The sequence below is a fragment of the Panthera pardus genome, unplaced genomic scaffold, assembly GCF_024362965.1.
Source record: "Panthera pardus isolate Hobbes unplaced genomic scaffold, ASM2436296v1 HiC_scaffold_12, whole genome shotgun sequence".
NCBI lineage: Eukaryota > Metazoa > Chordata > Mammalia > Carnivora > Felidae > Panthera > Panthera pardus.
In genome coordinates, this window is record NW_026526677.1 from 107854123 (window position 1) to 107872506 (window position 18384).

Consider the following 18384-nt stretch of genomic DNA (forward strand, 5'->3'; position numbering starts at 1 on the left):
CAAGGATAGTCTATTTACCCATGAGCTAGCTTTTTATATTTCAAAAGCAATATCCAAGGACTGAGGCTTAGTATATATATAAAGAGAAATAAATGTTCTTCACAAGATCTACATTTTGGAATTCCATAATACACAGGTTATTATAAGAAACATTGTAGGCACCAAATAAAAGCCCTGCAACTGAAACACAACAACAACAAAAATCTCATTTTCACCATCTGTAGTAGTACGTTACATTTACGTAGCCCTTTAGAATTTAGGAAGAACTTCATTTTACGTTAATTTGCCAATCTTTTTTACACAAGCAATTGGTAGAGAAGGCAAATTTCTGGGAAGACCAAGAAATTATCCAAAAACACCCACAAAAAAACAGAAATACAAAACAAAAACAAAAATCTCCAGCTAATCATTGCGTATCAGAGGCTTTAAACTTGCAGTTCATTACCTCTATCAGCTATACAGACCCCTAATAGGTTGATCACGATTGTCTGCCTTCACATGCTACATACAGCTCACTGGCATTTCTAGCTCAACATGAGAGACCCAGACCACTGACTTCTGGGTCCCACTGGTAATTTTAACCTCAAAACAAACTCTGACCAAAGGAAGGAGGAAAAGCCCTGCTGTTCTGGCACTAATTTGCGTTCCACCCAGTGCCCACTAGTCCTCAGCTATTCCAATGCCTTCTCCCCAACACGTAAACTCCATTCTAGCTAACACTTTAAGTGTCCCTTAAATTTTGCCCATTCAGCAAGATCTGCCAGGGCTCACAACTGCCTGGCCATTCTCAGTTCTCCCGGTCTGGTTCTCCAAGTTACAGAGCAGGGTGTAAGAGATTCTATTTAGAATAATTCCCTTTTTGTAATTTTAAAAATATATATACAACATACATGAAAATTTCTCTAGGTGGTATGATGTAGCTGGTAGGTTCTGCCAATGTCTAGAATCTATATAGTGAGGGGCGCCTGGGTGGCTCAGTCAGTTAAGCGTCCAACTGTGGCTCAGGTCAGAGCCCTACATCAGGATTTATGCTGACAGCTCAGAGCCTTGAACCTGCTTCAGATTCTGTGTCTCCCTCTCTCTCTGCCCCTCCCACTCTCTTCCTCTCTCTCTCAAAATAAAACATTAAAAAAGATAGAATCTATATAGTGAATAAGTACTATTTTTATAACAAAACACAAGTCCTTATGAAGTAAAAAATGAAAACATGTGCTTTTAAAATCTACATCTTTGTGTCATTCTTACTTCATTTAACACATCTTAGTACTATTAATATTAGGGTACTTCCTTACCTCGATTAGTAAATTTGAGGACATATATGAATGCATGTTCCATACCTACCATACACTTGTACCTAAAAGCTGCTCACCAAATATCTGATGAGTAAACAGATGCAAAAAGCCACCAGAAATTGTGTAAGCAGATAGAACACTGGATTTGGAGTCTAAAAAACTGAATTCAAGCCCTAGCTGTACTATTCATCAGTTTTATAACCCTGGATAATGAGTCATTTTATCACCATATATTACATTCTTATTTATAAATTATATACTTTTTTAAAAAATTTGTTAAATGTTTATTTTTGAGAGGGAGAGAGAGAAAGACAGTGTGCACGGCATGGAGGGGGCAGACAGAAGATCCAAAGTGGGCTCTGCACTGACAGCGGAGAGCCTGAAGCAGGGCTCAAACTCACGAACCGCAAGATCATGACCTGAGCCAGAGTCAGACACTTAACCACCTGAGCCACTTAGATGATGAATGAGATGATTCAGGTTCCTTCAGAACCTAAAGTTCTATACCTGTGATTCTTAACATACTAGCCTTTGTTTACAATAGAAGTATCATCAAGAGAGAGAGAAAGAGAGACAACTGTTGGCCACACTCTGCTATTCCACAGCCCTTCTTTTCCCTCCTCCCTGTATCTCCTTCTGTCCTCCTACACCTTAGCTTCATCAGTGGCAACCAGCCCCAAGAGCACCTGTCACTGAGGTTCCAAAGGGCATCAGCCCAGCAGATGCATACAGACAGGCCACAGGAATCACACTTAAACGTTCTGTTCCTCCTGCACAGTGTGGTACAGAGGAGAGCTTATTCCAGGAAAAGAGGTATCTCTGACTCACAGAATCCTATCTAAAGACTCTACACTAGATTTAAAAGAGAAAAGGACAGACCAGGAAATATTCTGGGTAAAATAAAGTCATCTGCAGCATAAGATTTTGGAAATACAAACAGGTACACCATAATAGGCTCAACAGTTTGACAAAGTTGATAAAAATTAAAAAAAAAACCAAGTTGGCTAATATGTGTTGCACAGAAAGCTTCTAGCAAACTGAGTAAGAACAAGGATTTAGAGTTCACACAGAAAAGGCAGAAATCATTAGACTCTATCAACTGTGTCCCTAGAACTTAAAAACAAGACTAAGTTTTAATACATTAAAAACAAGAAGAAAACACATAAAAGTGATACCTAAAAATTATACTACCTGAAATTACTTTCTGGAAACTACTGAAAGAGATGATTAATGCCAGGAGAAGAAACCGAGGCTTAAAGAGATTAAGAACTGATCAAAAGGTACAAAGACAGCAGGTGACAGAGCTAGATCCAAACCTAAATTTCTTGACTTTCCAGGATAGTGTTGATCAACTATGGGATATCTGCCTCTAATAATCCAAATAAAGAAGGAAAGTGCATACATTTTTAGTTGGCCTTCATGATCACAAATGACAGCAAGTTTAAATAAGGATACCTACCCTCCTTCTCCAAGCACCTGGCTTTCTCGCCTTATGGAAACCCTGCCTGGGAGCAGCAGCCACTAGATTTCACTAACTGAAAACATCTGCTTTGGGGCACACTGGCAAGAACAGGAGCTGCGGGGTCAGAGAGACCTGAGGACACACCCCAGTCCTGGTATTTCCCAAGGGATCTTAGACACATTTTACCTCGCAAGCCTGAGAAGTCGTTTCCTGACAAAAAGGCCTCTCCCACCAGGCTGGTATAAAGACTGACTGAGCTCTTCCATCTGTTCACTCAACAGAGACCTGAGAGTTACCAAGTGAACGGTTAGGTCACAACCCGCTCGCTCCCTGTGGGAATGACAGGGAAGGGCACGGAGACTCCTCCGGCTGAAAAAAAGTGACACGGTCAAATCTCCTCATAAACAGACTAACGACAGGCCTCCGGGGAAACAAACACGCCGCGTGCCAGCATGGGAGCCCTCACGCAGGAGGTGCTAAATAACAGATGTACCAGGTTTGTCTGAAGTCTGTGGATTCAAGCGGCAGGTCTCTGCAGTCAGCCATGTGAGTGAGCCTAGCGGTGGCCCAACGGTGAAAGCGATAAACGGCACGCGTGGCTTAGTGACTGCGAGGTCAGTCTTGGCCAGAGCCTACCCTGAGGTGACGAGAATGGCCCTGTGCAGCTACAGCGGGGTTCCCAGACCTCTTCCTGCCTCGCACATTCCTTGCCATTACCGTCCTTTATCTTTCAAACTGTCAGGAGAGCTTGCTTTCAGGTGTGGTAGGCAGCTCCTAAAACGGCTCCCCAAAATCCGGACCTTCTGGCATCCACAGCCTTGTGGTCCTCCCCACACAGAATCAGGCTGATCTGTACGACCACTAGGATGCTACGGTAAGATGGAGTTTGGGTTCCAAGTTCTAAGTCACAAAAGACACCGCTGCCGCCACCTTACTCCCTCTTACTCTCTCTCGTGCTCTCTCTGAGGAAGCCAACCAACTGCTCTGTTATGAAAAGTCTCAAGAAAAGAAAAAAGGTGTGGAAGGAACTGAGAGGCACCTCTGACCAACAAGCAGACGAACGGGCTTGGAAGGGGATCCAGCCCCAGCGGAGCCTTCAAGGACCGCGTGACACCACGACCGCAGACCTGGGCTCCAGACCTGCAAGGATGCAGATGAGAAGTCAGAGAACCCGAACGAGCCACCCCTGCACTTCCGATCCACGGAAACCAGGAGAGAACATCTAGTTCTCGCTTTTAGACACTGAGTTGTGGGATAATCTGTTATACTGCAAGAGATAATTAATTTTAGGGAAGCTCTGATTCATGAGTCTGATTTGAGAAAGTCACTGTGTTATCTCAGCTGTCTACTCTGTGCCAAGGCCTGTTCTAAGCACTCAGGGTATATCAATTAAGAAGACATATTTCCCTAGTCTTTATGGAGCCTACATTCTAGTGAAGAGAAAGAGATTCACTGTAATAAGGAAATGCTCTACTATACATGAAGGTATTAAGTGCTATGGGGAAAAAAGAAAATACAGACTGAGGTTAGGAAGAGTAGTTGGGGCAGGTTAAGAAAGACAGTCATGCAGATACTTGAGGAAAAACCATTCCAGCAAAAGAAACAGTAACGTAAAGGCCTTGGGGGTGGGGGGGTGGGGGGCTGGGGGAGGCGGGGGGAACATGGTAGGCATAAAGGAGAAACAGTGTGACCAGTGTGAAATATAGGGACAAGCAGGGAATAGAAAGTAAGGTTGGAGGGGACTGAATAATATCAGGTCATTGGCTTTTATTCTGAGTGAACAGGAAGCCCGGAGAGGACTGACATCATCTGACTTGTGTTTAAAAGGATCACTCTGCCTGCTGTGCTGAGAAGCGACAGCAGAAGGGCAAGGGGGAAGGGCCTGGAACTAGCCCACAACTGAGAAGGCTCAGTCCTCTTACCTACCTCTGTAACTATTTTGGCCCTACACTACCCCAGCTCATTGCTTCTTGATACAAAATAAAAAATTGGGGGGCGCCTGGGTGGCTCAGTCGGTTAAGCGGCCGACTTCGGCTCAGGTCATGATCTCGCAGTCCGTGAGTTCGAGCCTCGCATCAGGCTCTGTGCTGACCGCTCAGAGCCCGGAGCCTGTTTCAGATTCTGTGTCTCCCTCTCTCTCTGACCCTCCCCTGTTCATGCTCTGTCTCTCTCTGTCTCAAAAATAAATAAACATTAAAAAAAATTTTTTTTAAATAAAAAATAAAAAATTGGTTTTTCCCTTTAAAAAAAAAAAAAAAACTTTAAATTCTAAATAGTAGCAGACCAAGGCAGACGGTCATGTAAAGAAACAAAGCAGCACCAGTACATCCAGAAGAAACAGGCTAAATTTAGGATCTTACCAAGTCTTAGCTTTAAAGAAGCACAAATTTTCACTAGCAAAAGATTCCTCTTATCTCATTCCCAAGATATTCAGAGTAAGCTTCAGTAAATTAATGCTCATGGAAATTGTCTTTTCACTCTTATTATTTCAATTTACAAAACAATTAAGGATACTTTTTAAAAAATCTATTATCTCTTCCATAAAGTACCAGTATTTTCCACAAACCATAAACTCTTCAAAGTTATCACAGCAAAAATTTTAACTACTTTGCATCCTCTTTGCTGCTGTTGATCTACAGGGCAGCCATGAGTGTGCAACGCAAAGAACTGGCCTCTGCTGCCCCCTAGTGGAATCTCACACTGCTGTCTAAATCACTCACAAAGTCTGAGAGCTACAAAATGCAGCCAGGCAAGACTCAGCTGGAATATAACTATATATTATATTTTATTATATATTTTATATTATATACATACACACACTCTCTCTGATATATAACTCACCTTTTGTTTTAAAGTAAGCTCTAGTCACAGTGGGGGGTTTGAACTCACAATCTAGAGATCAAGAGTCTCAGGCTCTACTGAGCTTACAGGCACCTGGACTCTCACTTTTTATATTTAAACTCCCAAATGTTTACATATGAACAGTTACATATAACTCACATCTTCCATCCACAGACTCCTACCCCCCAAATAAAAACATTCAAAAAAAAAACAAAAAAAGAGGAGTATCCTATGTATACCTACTTACTCTCCATTCCCCAATTTTTTATTTTCAAATGGGCATTTTCCTAAGAAAATGGAAGAGCCTGGTTTTTTGAGTACCCAAAACTGCAAACCCTAAAAACAATCATTTTTAAGTAATGCACCACAGAATACAGCTTGATAAAATTATATTCCTATTCCTTGCCTTCCTGTCTCTAAAGGAGATCATTTTGTTAAAAGAAATGTGGATGGTTAAAGAAAATAGACAAAAATTTTCCCAATACTAAGGATCATGAGAATTTTAAGTGAATAATACATTACAACAAAGTACTTCAAGACAAATGCCTAAATCACTATTTTCACTTAGCTAAAACACTTCGAAAGGAAAAAAAAGATTCCCCAAACCTTAGCTATTCTGCCACAAAGCACTGAATTCATTTTTCCATATTCATATATTATAGCTCACTTCCACAAGTAACCACTATCTGGCAACCCAGTTTTAATTACAGCATAAACACAGGATTTTAATTAGTTTCAAATTCTAATTTAGCCTTTATTCAATTCAATTATTCAGTCTCATGGCCCAAGAAACTTTCTAATTATCTGTAAGCCCATTAATGGCAACTTTTAAACTGCAATTTCATTATTTTTTTATTAAACTGCCCAAGAAAAAATAAGTATTGCGTATCCTAAACATTTCCACTGACTACTCATCTAAAAGAGTCGATTCAAAACATTTTTAATTGGTTATGAGGGATCAAACAGACTTGTATTTTTAAAATTAATGACATTAGAAATTGCATTACAACAGTTTTTCAAATTAGTATTTTCTTTTCAAATACAATCATGATGTTGTTGTAGCTCCTTTTCATCTCCAGTCATTAGGACCAATTTAGTGTTCACCCTGGCATGTTCAGCTACAGAAGATTTTTAACAACCTCTCTGGGAACAAAAAACCCTGAAATATTCCTCTTCGGTGAACTGTTTTCTGATGCAATGAGATGTCCAATCATCTTCATTAAGGAAGAATAATTTTAAAATACTATTTATAAGTGTTCCATAAAGAAATCCGTTTCCCCTGTCTATGTCAACACCAAATGGCACAACTGACACTAACACGCCTGTGTGCAAGGCTACATCCCACTTTCTCTAAAATGGAAAATGTGTGCATGGGTACAAGTACAAACTCATACATGCCTCACGTTTACTGAGAAGAGTTAAACAGCAGAGGAATTCTCATTCCGCCAACCACTACTACTTACGACTTCTGAACATCTCGCTATGAAAGATAACCCAAACATGTACCCGACACAAAGATCACTGACACCAGCACCCATCTTCCTATAAAATGGAAAACAAGCCTGTTCATCTACCCAGGTCCTTTTTCCTTAGACCCCATTAGAAACCAAAATGTAACCACTTTACAGGCAAGTTTGTCTAAAAGCACCACAGCACCATATATAGAACCCAGTTCTAACTCCACTGTTTATTCAAATTATATTGTTAACTACAATAAAAAGACTTACTTTTTACCCTGTAGTACAGAAATTCCATTTTAAAAATTTTTATTTTTAATGTTTGTTTATTTTTGAGAGAGAGAGAGACAGAGAGAGAGACAGAGCACAAGCAGGGGAGGGGCAGAGATAGAGGGAGACACAGAATCAGAAGTAGCCTCCAGGCTCCGAGCTGTCAGCACAGAGCCCGACGTGAGGCTCAAATCCACGAGCTGTGAGATCACGACCTGAGCTAAAGTTGGATGCTTAACCAACTGAGCCACCCAGGCACCCCCATAAATTCCATTTTTAAATAGCTTTATCTTTCACTATTGTAATATTCACTCCATGCTGGTCAAAAGAAATGCGTTTGAGTGCATTTTTATTATAGCCCATGTTTAATGGCTATATCTCTTTATTTAAAGATAAATGTGAATCAATCAAAAATGTTTAAACAATCAAACATGTTACAAAAATTTTTTAATGAGTAAAATGAAGGGCTCTACTTCTCAGAAGGACAAGCAGCACCTGCAGAAGGACATGAAAAACCTTTACTTCAGCTAAAACATACAACAAAATCTACCAGATACAGCCAAAAAGAAAAAAAAAAACTTCTTTAAAGCCGTCCAAAACTGTGGATTCAAAGAAATTTCAGTGCATGCCAAAGGGATTTACTAGACAAATGAGGGAGAGAGGCCACTTGGGGCTGTTTGCTGAAAGGGACACAGGGCAAGGAGAAGAGGAGGAAAATCACTGCTTAGAAGATGGTCTAAATCTTGGGTCTAAAGATCCTTCCATGGGGCGCCTGGGTGGCTCAGTCAGTTTAAATGTCTGACCTCGGCTCAGGTCATGATCACAGTTCTTGAGTTCAAGCCCTGCGCTGGGCTCTGTGCTGACAGCTAGGAGCCTGGAGTCTGCTTTGGATTCTATGTCTCCCTCTCTCTCTCTGCCCCTCCCCCACTCACACTGTGTCTCTGTCTCTGTCTCTCTCTCTCTCAAAAATAAATAAACATTAAAAAAAATTTTTTTAATAAAAAGCAGAACTGCTGCCCAGATAGACCAAGAGTTGGTGTCTCTTCCATCATCAAGTACCAATGTCTCACCAACAACCACATTATATTCATCCAGTTGTGATAAGGTAATAAATGGTACAAGGTAAATCCAAAGACACAGTCTGTCTGTGGCTAATCATAATCACTTATAACCCTGCTGTGATTATTTGGACCGTTTCCATTTCCTAACCATTACACAGGTCAGTGAGATGAACATCTTTATGTAACTTTACCCATCTCTCTTTTCTTAAATCAGTTTTTAAATGTGGAACATGAGGCAAAAGGAAGAACTCTAAGGTTTTGGTAATTATTAACACATGCTATCCAGAAAGATACTTCACATTTAAAATTCTACCACGAGCAAACATCTCCCAACTGCAAAAGCAAAGAAAAGAGCCAGCACACCTACCTGGCAGTTCTACCTGCTCGGTGAATGTATGTGTTGGCATCCTCTGGACAATCAAACTGAAGAACCCAATTCACAGCTGGGAAATCTGAACAGAAGGAGCATCAAGTTAGGAAACTAGTTGCAAGATCTACCATGCCACACTATTTTTATTTTACATTATCACTTACTAGGACTTTCCATCACATCAAACTGATAGATATCATCTGTGAACTTTATTAAAAATAAAATTAACTACAGGAACCAAGAGATAATAAACAATTCTCCATTGACAGAGTGAACTAAAATCAATGACAGTGTTTGAATACAAAGATTCTTTTCTATCTGAAACAGAAGAGATTGCTTTGTGTCAGACAAATAATAAAATTTTAATAACCTAAAAGAACCCACTTTTCATGGGCTCCTAGTGAACTACAAAACTGGTTTCCCAATTTAAAGGAAGGAAACTTTACTTTTCTTGCTATTCCCATCTCCATTCAAATTAATGATTCTAAGTCCCTTTTCTCACTTCCGACTACAGAAGTTTTCACTCATTTCCAGATATCCTGTTCTCAATTACTTGAAAGAACTACTTTTAGTCATTAGTGGATTTTGCTGTGAGAATTTTAGATCAATTTCCCTAATAGAGATAAGGGCTGATAAGTCAAGGAAGAGGAAGAAAGATCTGGAAAGAAGAGTGTCAGGATGACAAATACGCATGAGGTTTATGGAGCAACCAGCGTGGGTAAGAGCTGGAGATGGAACTTGCAAGAGGGGGAGGGTCTAAGGGAAGAGAGAAATGGACTGGGTTTGAACTGGTAGCAAAGAAGGTATGGGACATCTGCTAGAACATTCGAGAAAACTCATACAGACAATCACACAGCCCAGACAAGGTAAATACAAAAGGATGATTTTACCAAAAGTCATGGTATAACAACAATACAAGCCAGAGAGCTTTAAAAACATGTATACTTGGCTACTGCCTCCAGTCACATGTGAGTGAACATATATAATGTCTGAGATACACTTTCAAATACTCCAAGAAAATCAAGGAGACAGGAAGAAAAAGGGGATCATGGAAAAGATGGTTGTCAAAGCTGGGTAACATACCTGATGGCACCTGAGATCTATTCTTCATGTATGTTTAAAATCTACCACAGTAATTAACATAAAACAAAGCCACTGAACAATTTAAATTACCACCTACTTAATCTCTTGTCATGTGTTCTGATCTCTACTTCCTGTAATTACTTCCATACCCCATCCCACCACCACAAAGCCACCAGCTGTAAAACGGTATCACAGTGGCTTTCTGAAACTTTAAACACATTAAGTATGCTTTTAAAATAAAAACATTTGGTGAAAAAATGGGATTTCAAATTTTCTTGTTAAGTAAGTTGTAATATTTTATCAAGTTTCCAATTTTCAAAGAAACATAGAAAGGTGTCTTTACACCTTTAATCCGCCTTTGATTCTGTGGGCTGCTCAGGATTCTAGGATTATTACCATAAGCAATAAACACAGAAGGTGAAAATACAACCAAAATTTTCACTGATGTATCCTTAATCATATTGGTTACCAATTTACTTATTTTTCTAAGAAAAAAAGGCCCAATTATTTGAGTATAACTATACGGAATCCCCAAATCCATCCATTTATAAGCAAATTCTATATGCCATGACCACAAAATCTTTTCTTCTAAGTTCTCACCCAGCCCCCTGGCTGCAATGTCAGTAGCAAAGAGAACTGCAGCCTTCTTGCGGACGAATTCATTGTAGACCTCCATCCTTCTCATCTGCTGCTGCCGGCCGTGCAGCGCAAGGATAGAGATCCCAGGACGTAGCCGACAGAACACCCGGTACAGATACTGGACCTAGGCAGTAACAGAAAAAGGAGTTTGGTACTTCCAGATAACAGCAGCAGTCAAGCAAACTTGGGAGATTAGCAGCAAACATGCTTTAAGGAGCACAAGTTTCACCAAAGAAAAAATGTAGGGCAGAGAAAGGGAAACACAGTCTGGAGTTGTGGTCTTCGAGCACTTTTTGTTCACATTATTTCCTGTAAGAATTTTTTTTTTAATATGCTGCCCTTAGGGGCGCCTGGGTGGCTCAGTCGGTTAAGCATTCAACCCTTGACTTTGGCTCAGCTCATGATCTCACACTTTGTGAGGTCGAGCCCAGCATGTCACATCGGGCTTTGGACACTGACATCGCGGAGCCTGCTTTGGATTCTGTCTCCCTCTCTCTCTGCCCCTCTCCTGCTCACTATGTCTCTTTCAAAATAAATAAAAATTTTAAAAACTTTGTAAAAATGCTCCCCTTACATTTCAACTTGACAGCTGACATTTTTTCAAGTGTAATGAGTTGCAAAAAATGTAATTTCTGATATATCGTAAATATGGAGAATTTAAAACAAACCTCTTACACATGTATCCAGTAGATTCTAAGTAGTAGAGCGATCTGATACCTACGATCATTTTTAAAATATGTAAAGATTATGAAGGCCATGCCTGTGTAAAAGAGGGCCCCTCAACTTTGCTGTGACCCTCAAACTGCTATAAAAAAATCAAGTCTTTAAAAAAAAGTGAACACAAAATAAAATCCTCAAGAGAAAGAAATTTTGCATTTCTTCTCCTTCTTGAACTTTTATGGCAATTTCCTGACCCCACGGAATTTTATCTTAATAGTTTTATGCTTCAAAGTCTTTTGATTATCTTATCAATATTTATGACTTTCTACTATAAAACACTGAATATCAGTTTTAATTTCTAATCTCCTGTGGCCATAAAGCTATTAAAAATTCTCAGACTAAGCTATTACTACATTAGTATATAACTGACCAGGACAAGAAATGTTAGAATTTTAAAAAAAGCAAAACAAGAAATACTGATAGACACAATAATTTTGTTATACAACACTAGAAGTTATTATAGCTCTTCATAAATGGAAATAAATGGAGCTGATTATTGGCTCTATTCCTCTTTAGTTTACATATTAATAAATGAATACTACTTGAATGGTAGACTGAGGCAGAGTAAAGCATCATTTTATTCCTATTTTCTCTTTCTAATGTGCACATTAAGAAAATCCCTTCATGAAATTACAGAAAATTGGACTCGAAGGAACGCTTGTGCACTGTTGGTGGGTATGCAGACTGGTGCAATCGCTGTGGAGAACAGTATGGAGGTTCCTCAAAAAATTAAAAATAGAACTACCATATGATCCAGTAATTCTACTTCTGGGTATTTATCTGAAGAAAACAAAAACACTAACTCCAAAAGATATACGCACCCCTATGTTTACTGCAGCACTGTTTACAACAGCGAAGATAAGGAAGCTGCACAGTGTCCATCCAAAGATGAATGGATAAACACATACACATACATACACACAATGAAATATTACATGGCCATAAAAAATGAAATCTTGACATTTGCCACAACATGGATGGAGCTGGAAGGAACAATACTAAGTGAAATAAGTCACAGAAAGATTTGTACCATGATTTCACTTAAGTGAAACCTAAAAAACAAGCAAACAAAAGACAAAAAAACAAAGAAAAAAAACACTCTTAAATACAGAGAACTAGTGGTTGCCAGAGGGGAGGTAGGTGAAATAGGTGAAGGGGGATTAAGTACACTTACCATGTAAGCACTGAGTAATATACAGAATTACTGAATCACTATGTCATAAACCTGAAACTAATATAACACTATATGTAAATTACACTGGAATTTAAAAAGTAAATTTAAAAAAAGAAAATGTAGGGGCACCTAGGTGGCTCAGTCAGTTAAACGTCCGACTTCAGCTCAGGTCATGATCTCACAGTTTATGAGTTCGAGCCCCGTGTCGGGCTCTGTGCAGGCAGCTCAGAGCCTAGAGCCTGCTTCATATATTGTATCTCATTCTCTCTCTGCCCCTCCCCCATTTGTGCTCTGTCTCTCAAAAATAAAATAAACGTAAAATAAAAAAAATTTTTTTAAAGAAAAAAAGAAAATGTACTAGAAGGAAACTTAACTCTTTAAACTCCTATAAAATAGGTCAAAACCATGACAGATAAAATTTATAACAATCCCATCAGCTATTAAGTCCATTAAGTCTCCTCACAAATTTTGTTAAAAGTTAAGAATGGTTGGTGGGCATCTGGGTGGCTCAGTCGGTTAAGTGTCCGACTCTTGATATCGGCTCAGGTCATGATCTTAAGATCATGAGACTGAACCCTACATCAGGCACCGCACCGAGCATGGAGCCCGTTTGGGATTCTCTTTCTCACGCTCTCAAAATAAATAAATAAACAACAACAACAACAAAGCAAAGAATGGTGAGGCCAGTGAACTGCAGAACAACTTGGTACCATGTTCTCAGAGCCATTCACTTTCCAAACAGCGAAACCCTTGGTGCTAGGAAGGCTCTAATGGCCTGAGACAATGCACCAGTAAGAGTACAGACAGATGGACTCATGGCTTTGTTCTGCAGGTTTAAAAGGGCCACCATGAGAAGGGGAGAGGGGAAAGGTGAACCTGCGGACGACAGACGCACCCTCAGGCAAACCAATCTCATAAAAGTACATATGCACCCAGGAAGTGTCAAGTGAGTCCATGAAAACTTGCTGCAGTCTGCATCTCCTGAATCAAAACTGTCCTTGGATTCCTGCTCTTGACAAAACTCGGTGAGGTGGATGACTTCCCAAGATCACTCTGGCTAGAATGTGTGATAACTATAAGCAAGGAAAGTGCGAGAATGAAGAGAGCAGCCAGGATTAGGAGAAAGTCAAGCGTGTCTGAGATTTAGTTTTGGCCTGAGGTGTAATGAGAGGTGGTCGAGCTAATGAGAGTTACCAATATATTGACTATGAGATGAAGACGTGCGATAATTAAGGATTCAGTCATCTGAGATGGGGAAGAGGTGGACGGAAAAGATCTTCAGGATACGAAATCTTAAATCATTTTTCATACTTTAAACTTGAGATACTCAACAGGAAATCTCAAGACACTCAACAGGAAATCTCTAGTATTCAAGTGGATACACAAGTCCGGGGCTCAGGAGAGCGGTCAGAGCTTGAGATGTCATTTCGGCAGTTGTTAGAACACAGATGGCACTTAAAACCATGGGACTGAAGAGGTTTCCTAAAAAGAGTATGCACCAAAAAAAGGACAGAGTACAACAGACAGACCACTATTAACTTCCCTGTAAGCTGGAGAGAAACTCACTGGCATATTTATCAGGCTAAGCACTCAAAAAACTATAAACCTAGAATCCACCTACTATATGCCAACAACTATATATCATTAGGCAATCTGAAATATAGAGAAGAAAGGAACATAAAAATCAATCAAGGTCCCTCCCTCTTTAAGGGAAGAGACTAAGTTTCCTTATTTATCACTGAATCCTTTATTCATAGCAAGTGACTAATGTTAAAGAAATGTGTAACTGAATTAAAGACATAAACACTCTAGAAGGAGAGGAGAGAAAACAGCTGATTATAACACAGGGATTGGCAATACTGGAGAGGGACCTCCAGATGTAACATTTGAGCTTAGCCTTAAAGGACATTCAACACTCCCTCAGCATTAGTGTAAAGGGGTACAGGCAGGGCACTCCAGAGATCACCACGATCAAGGACACCGAGGCATGGAAATAAATGGCACATTCAGGTAAGAATTCCTAGAGGGTGGGAGTCAGATTATAAACACCTGCAGTTCATCCAGTCATTCAATGGCGTGATCTGCCAATATTCATGGATGGACACCACGCTTATCTATCATGTTCCTCACCACATCTAGCACTGTATTTATCAGAATAGAAGAAATTGCTTTTTATCTAACTGAAATTTGCTATTTTAAAAGGGATGATTCAACAAGAATTACTTAATCATTCAGTACCTCTTTACAACTGGAGAAAAATACAATACTTTTCTTCTTCAGGTGGCTTCTCAAAAAGGAATACAACACACTTATTTTTTGCTGCAGCTCGCAAACTATGTAGTTCTGTTCCAAAGTGGCAGGGGTGCTTATGAAAATAAGAGGAGGAAATACGTTAAAAACATGCCACATTGGTTAACTTTGAAATCCAGACTCCATCAAAAAAAAAAATTAGAAAAAGAAATGATTAGCAACAGCATGGCTCTCCAACAAATTTCTCATACACACACATACATATACCCCAAAAGAGAACTTCTTAGGAATCAGAACTAGAATTGGATCATCACAATTTTGCAAATCCTAATGAAACCATGGATCGAGAATAATCATCACTGGCTCCTAAAACTTTTAAGATTAAAAAGCTATCCTTCCTGTCATAAAGGTATTGTTTGATTCAGATTCATTCTTTGGCCTGTAGCACTAACAATGAAAGCTGGATTAAATATAAATCAAAAAAACTGAAGGCATCAGAGATCAACCAAGGCAGCTAGGACTTGAGGTGCTAAAAAAGAAAACAGACATGCCCTGAGGCAAGCCCCATATTCATCCCCACCTTCCCCTCAAAGCATCTGTTGATTTGCAAGACAGATAAGAATTGGGAGTAGAACCCTGAGGCCTACACACCTCAGCCCAAGATCCTTGAGAGCAGGAACCATAAAACACTGAATCTTAAATTCTTCACAGGATCTTCCCATGAAAAGTGGGACGAACTCCTAAACTCAACACACACACACACACACACACACACACACACACACACACACAGCAAAATGACTGAAAACAAACAAAAAGCAACATCCAGGAAGCTGAGAGCTGAGCAGAGACCCTGGCAGCCTCAGCGCTATGAGGTTCAGAACTTGCCAGAGGGGAAGGGCTCTGGAAACACCCAGGACTTTCAGCTGAGACTTCCAGAGGGCTAGATCTCATGACTCCAGGCAAAACAAAAAGAGAATAACCCCAGAGTCTACAAGCCAGGATAGCCCAGATCAAGGTCATCTGTCCATACCACATCTATCTGCCACAAAAAAAAAAAAACAAACCATCAGACATGGTTTCACTAAGAACCGAAAATAAGAAAATCTTAAACGATACACAATACCCTCAAAAGAACAGGAAAACCATCGGCTAACTCTGACATCGGCTAATTTTGATACAATAGTAGTTAGAACAGAAATGTATCTTTAAAGAAGAAAACCTGCCAAGATATCTTCCAAAAATGAGGAAGAACTAGAGATGTTCTCAGAAAAGTCAAAACAGAATTTTTCCACTAGTAAACCTGAACTAAAAAAAAAAAAAGTTCTTTTGAACACAAGAAATAAAGAATAACTATTTGGATAAATCTAAATAAATACTGATGTTTCAAAAAGTATTAATAACAGCTTATGGAATTTAAAATGTGTGAAATTAAAATGCTTCACGATGAAGACACAGTGGAAAAGGGTAAAGAAACTTAAAATAATGGGGTAAGGTAAATGTCAATGAACTAAATCCTCCAGTTACAAAGTAATGATCATACCTGATAAGAGAACCACATATTGCTTGTAAAGTCAAATAAATCTAAAATGTAAGGCTGTATATAATGTAAGGAGTAAATGGCCAGAGAAAGATTCACCATGCAAACACAGACCAAGAGAAATTTACTACAAGGAGACTAATATCAAACTAGACTTCAAGGCAAAAAGTATTAGTAGAGATAAAGAACATTTCATAATGATTAATGACACTAACAGGAAATATAAAATTACTTTTGCATGCAACTAACAACATAAGCTCAGAATAGCCATTTCAATTTTGAAATGCTTCATAATTCACCACAGAATTCAACTTATATTCACTGTAAAACACAGCAAATTACAATGATTCAAAGAGAACGATTTTTTTCTCAAAAAAAAAAAAAATCATTAGAAGCGCAATTTCACTGCAACAGCAACATAAAGAAACCACCCTATTATACCTTTTCTAAGTACATTCTGATATACAACTTCAGAAAGATCTAACTTTTTAAAATTATTTTTCTGGTCCTGCATGATTCTAGAGTAGATATTCTATACTGCCTTAAAAATTTTCTTGACCGTGATTTCCCCATGGTGTATTAACCAAGTTAATGGCTAGAGAAGAAACTTCAATAATGATATGAGACAAAATTCACAAAAGTATCTGCCTTCTGTGGTGCTTCTGGTGAACTGGACATTAGAGAGTACTACAGTCATTATCACATAACCTGCAACTGTCAGTTGTCATTGGAGACATGGTTTCTGAAAACCCCATTTCTTCTAAGTGATGCATTTCAAAAATCACTTATAAAATAAACAGTATTTGCATTTGTTTTTTTCTAACTCTGATCTATAGATAATAACCCACTGTTACCTACAGAAATTGGTAACAAGAAATCTATGTACAATTACCTTAAATCATGCAGTTTTTAGATGTTACCTAATGACTGAAAAATTTGTATCTGGTAAAGACACTAAAAAGTTGTGAAAATAGGCAGCAAGCAAACAGCCAAAAAAAAAAAAAAAAAAAAAAAACAAAGAAAATCAAGGGGAGCCTGGGTAGCTCAACTGGTTAAGTGTACGACTCTTGATCTCGGCTCAGGTCATGATCTCAAGGGTTGTGAGATTGAGCCTGTCTTGTTGCACACTGACAGCACAGAGCTTGCTTGGGATTCTCTCTTGCTCTCTCTCTACCCCTTCCCTGCTCTCTCTCTTAATATAAATAAACTTGGGGCGCCTGGGTGGCTCAGTCGGTTAAGTGTCCGACTTCAGCTCAGGTCACGATCTCGCGGTCCGTGAGTTTGAGCCCCGCGTCGGGCTCTGGGCTGATGGCTCAGAGCCTGGAGCCTGCTTCCGATTCTGTGTCTCCCTCTCTTTCTGCCCCTCCCCTGTTCATGATCTGTCTCTGTCTCAAAAATAAATAAAACGGTAAAAAAAAAATTTTTTTTTACATAAATAAATAAATAAAATAAATAAACTTAAGACAAAGAAGAAAAAGAAAATAAAAAGTGACTCTTTAGATTATTAATTGTACCAAGAATTTCAATAGCTACCTCAATACAACGTTACAAACAGCAACCACTGTCTACTCCGTAGTAAGCTGAGGAGATAAAGAATCTCTTGCTATGCCACTCCCAAGTTCTTGAGAACCATGTTCATCCACTGAGAAAGCCTGGAAGCATGGAGTCTGGCCTCTTCTAGGGCTTTCTTTAATCCTAAACATTTATTAGCTGAACGACATTAAGGTGGGCCCCAAGGCCCATATTCCCAGTATTTAACAACTTTCTAAGAGGATAATCCACCATTTTCCCCAATCTATTCCTTCTCAGACTAAGATTTCATAGCAAGAAATCGAAGATAGAGATAATCCATATGGAGACCTTCAACACATATCTACTTATGTTCACTAGAAAATATTTCTGCAAGTCAAGCATGTCCACAATCGACAGTGATTCATACCAAACATACAAACACAAACTTCCACTTGTATCAAAATATACTTTGAAACCTACTTCCCCCAACCCATTTCCCACACAGCCATACAACCCCACCACTCCCCATTTTATGCAGGGGTAGTCGTTAACAAACACCTGTTCACATCTTACAGAAAGATATGTGTTCCTCAGACCACATGAGAAATATTGCACTAGAGTATTCCCACATTTAAAGGTCCATCAAATATTTAAATAATTGTAATATATTTTACTATGCTTTTCATATTTTATAACACATAAAATGACGTCTA

The 18384-nt window shown here is 39.1% G+C and overlaps 1 protein-coding gene across 1 annotated transcript in view; it reads right to left on the minus strand.

Annotated features, from left to right (window-relative positions):
• The window catches only part of DDX10 (DEAD-box helicase 10), a 268337-nt gene that overhangs the window by 228308 nt on the left and 21645 nt on the right, over positions 1–18384 (minus strand). The window contains exons 7-9 of the mRNA XM_019469241.2: positions 14608–14734; positions 10437–10599; positions 8751–8835 (exon numbers count right to left, since the gene is read on the minus strand). Coding sequence (XP_019324786.1) covers positions 8751–8835; positions 10437–10599; positions 14608–14734 — 375 coding nt within the window. The remainder of the gene's footprint in view (positions 1–8750; positions 8836–10436; positions 10600–14607; positions 14735–18384) is intronic.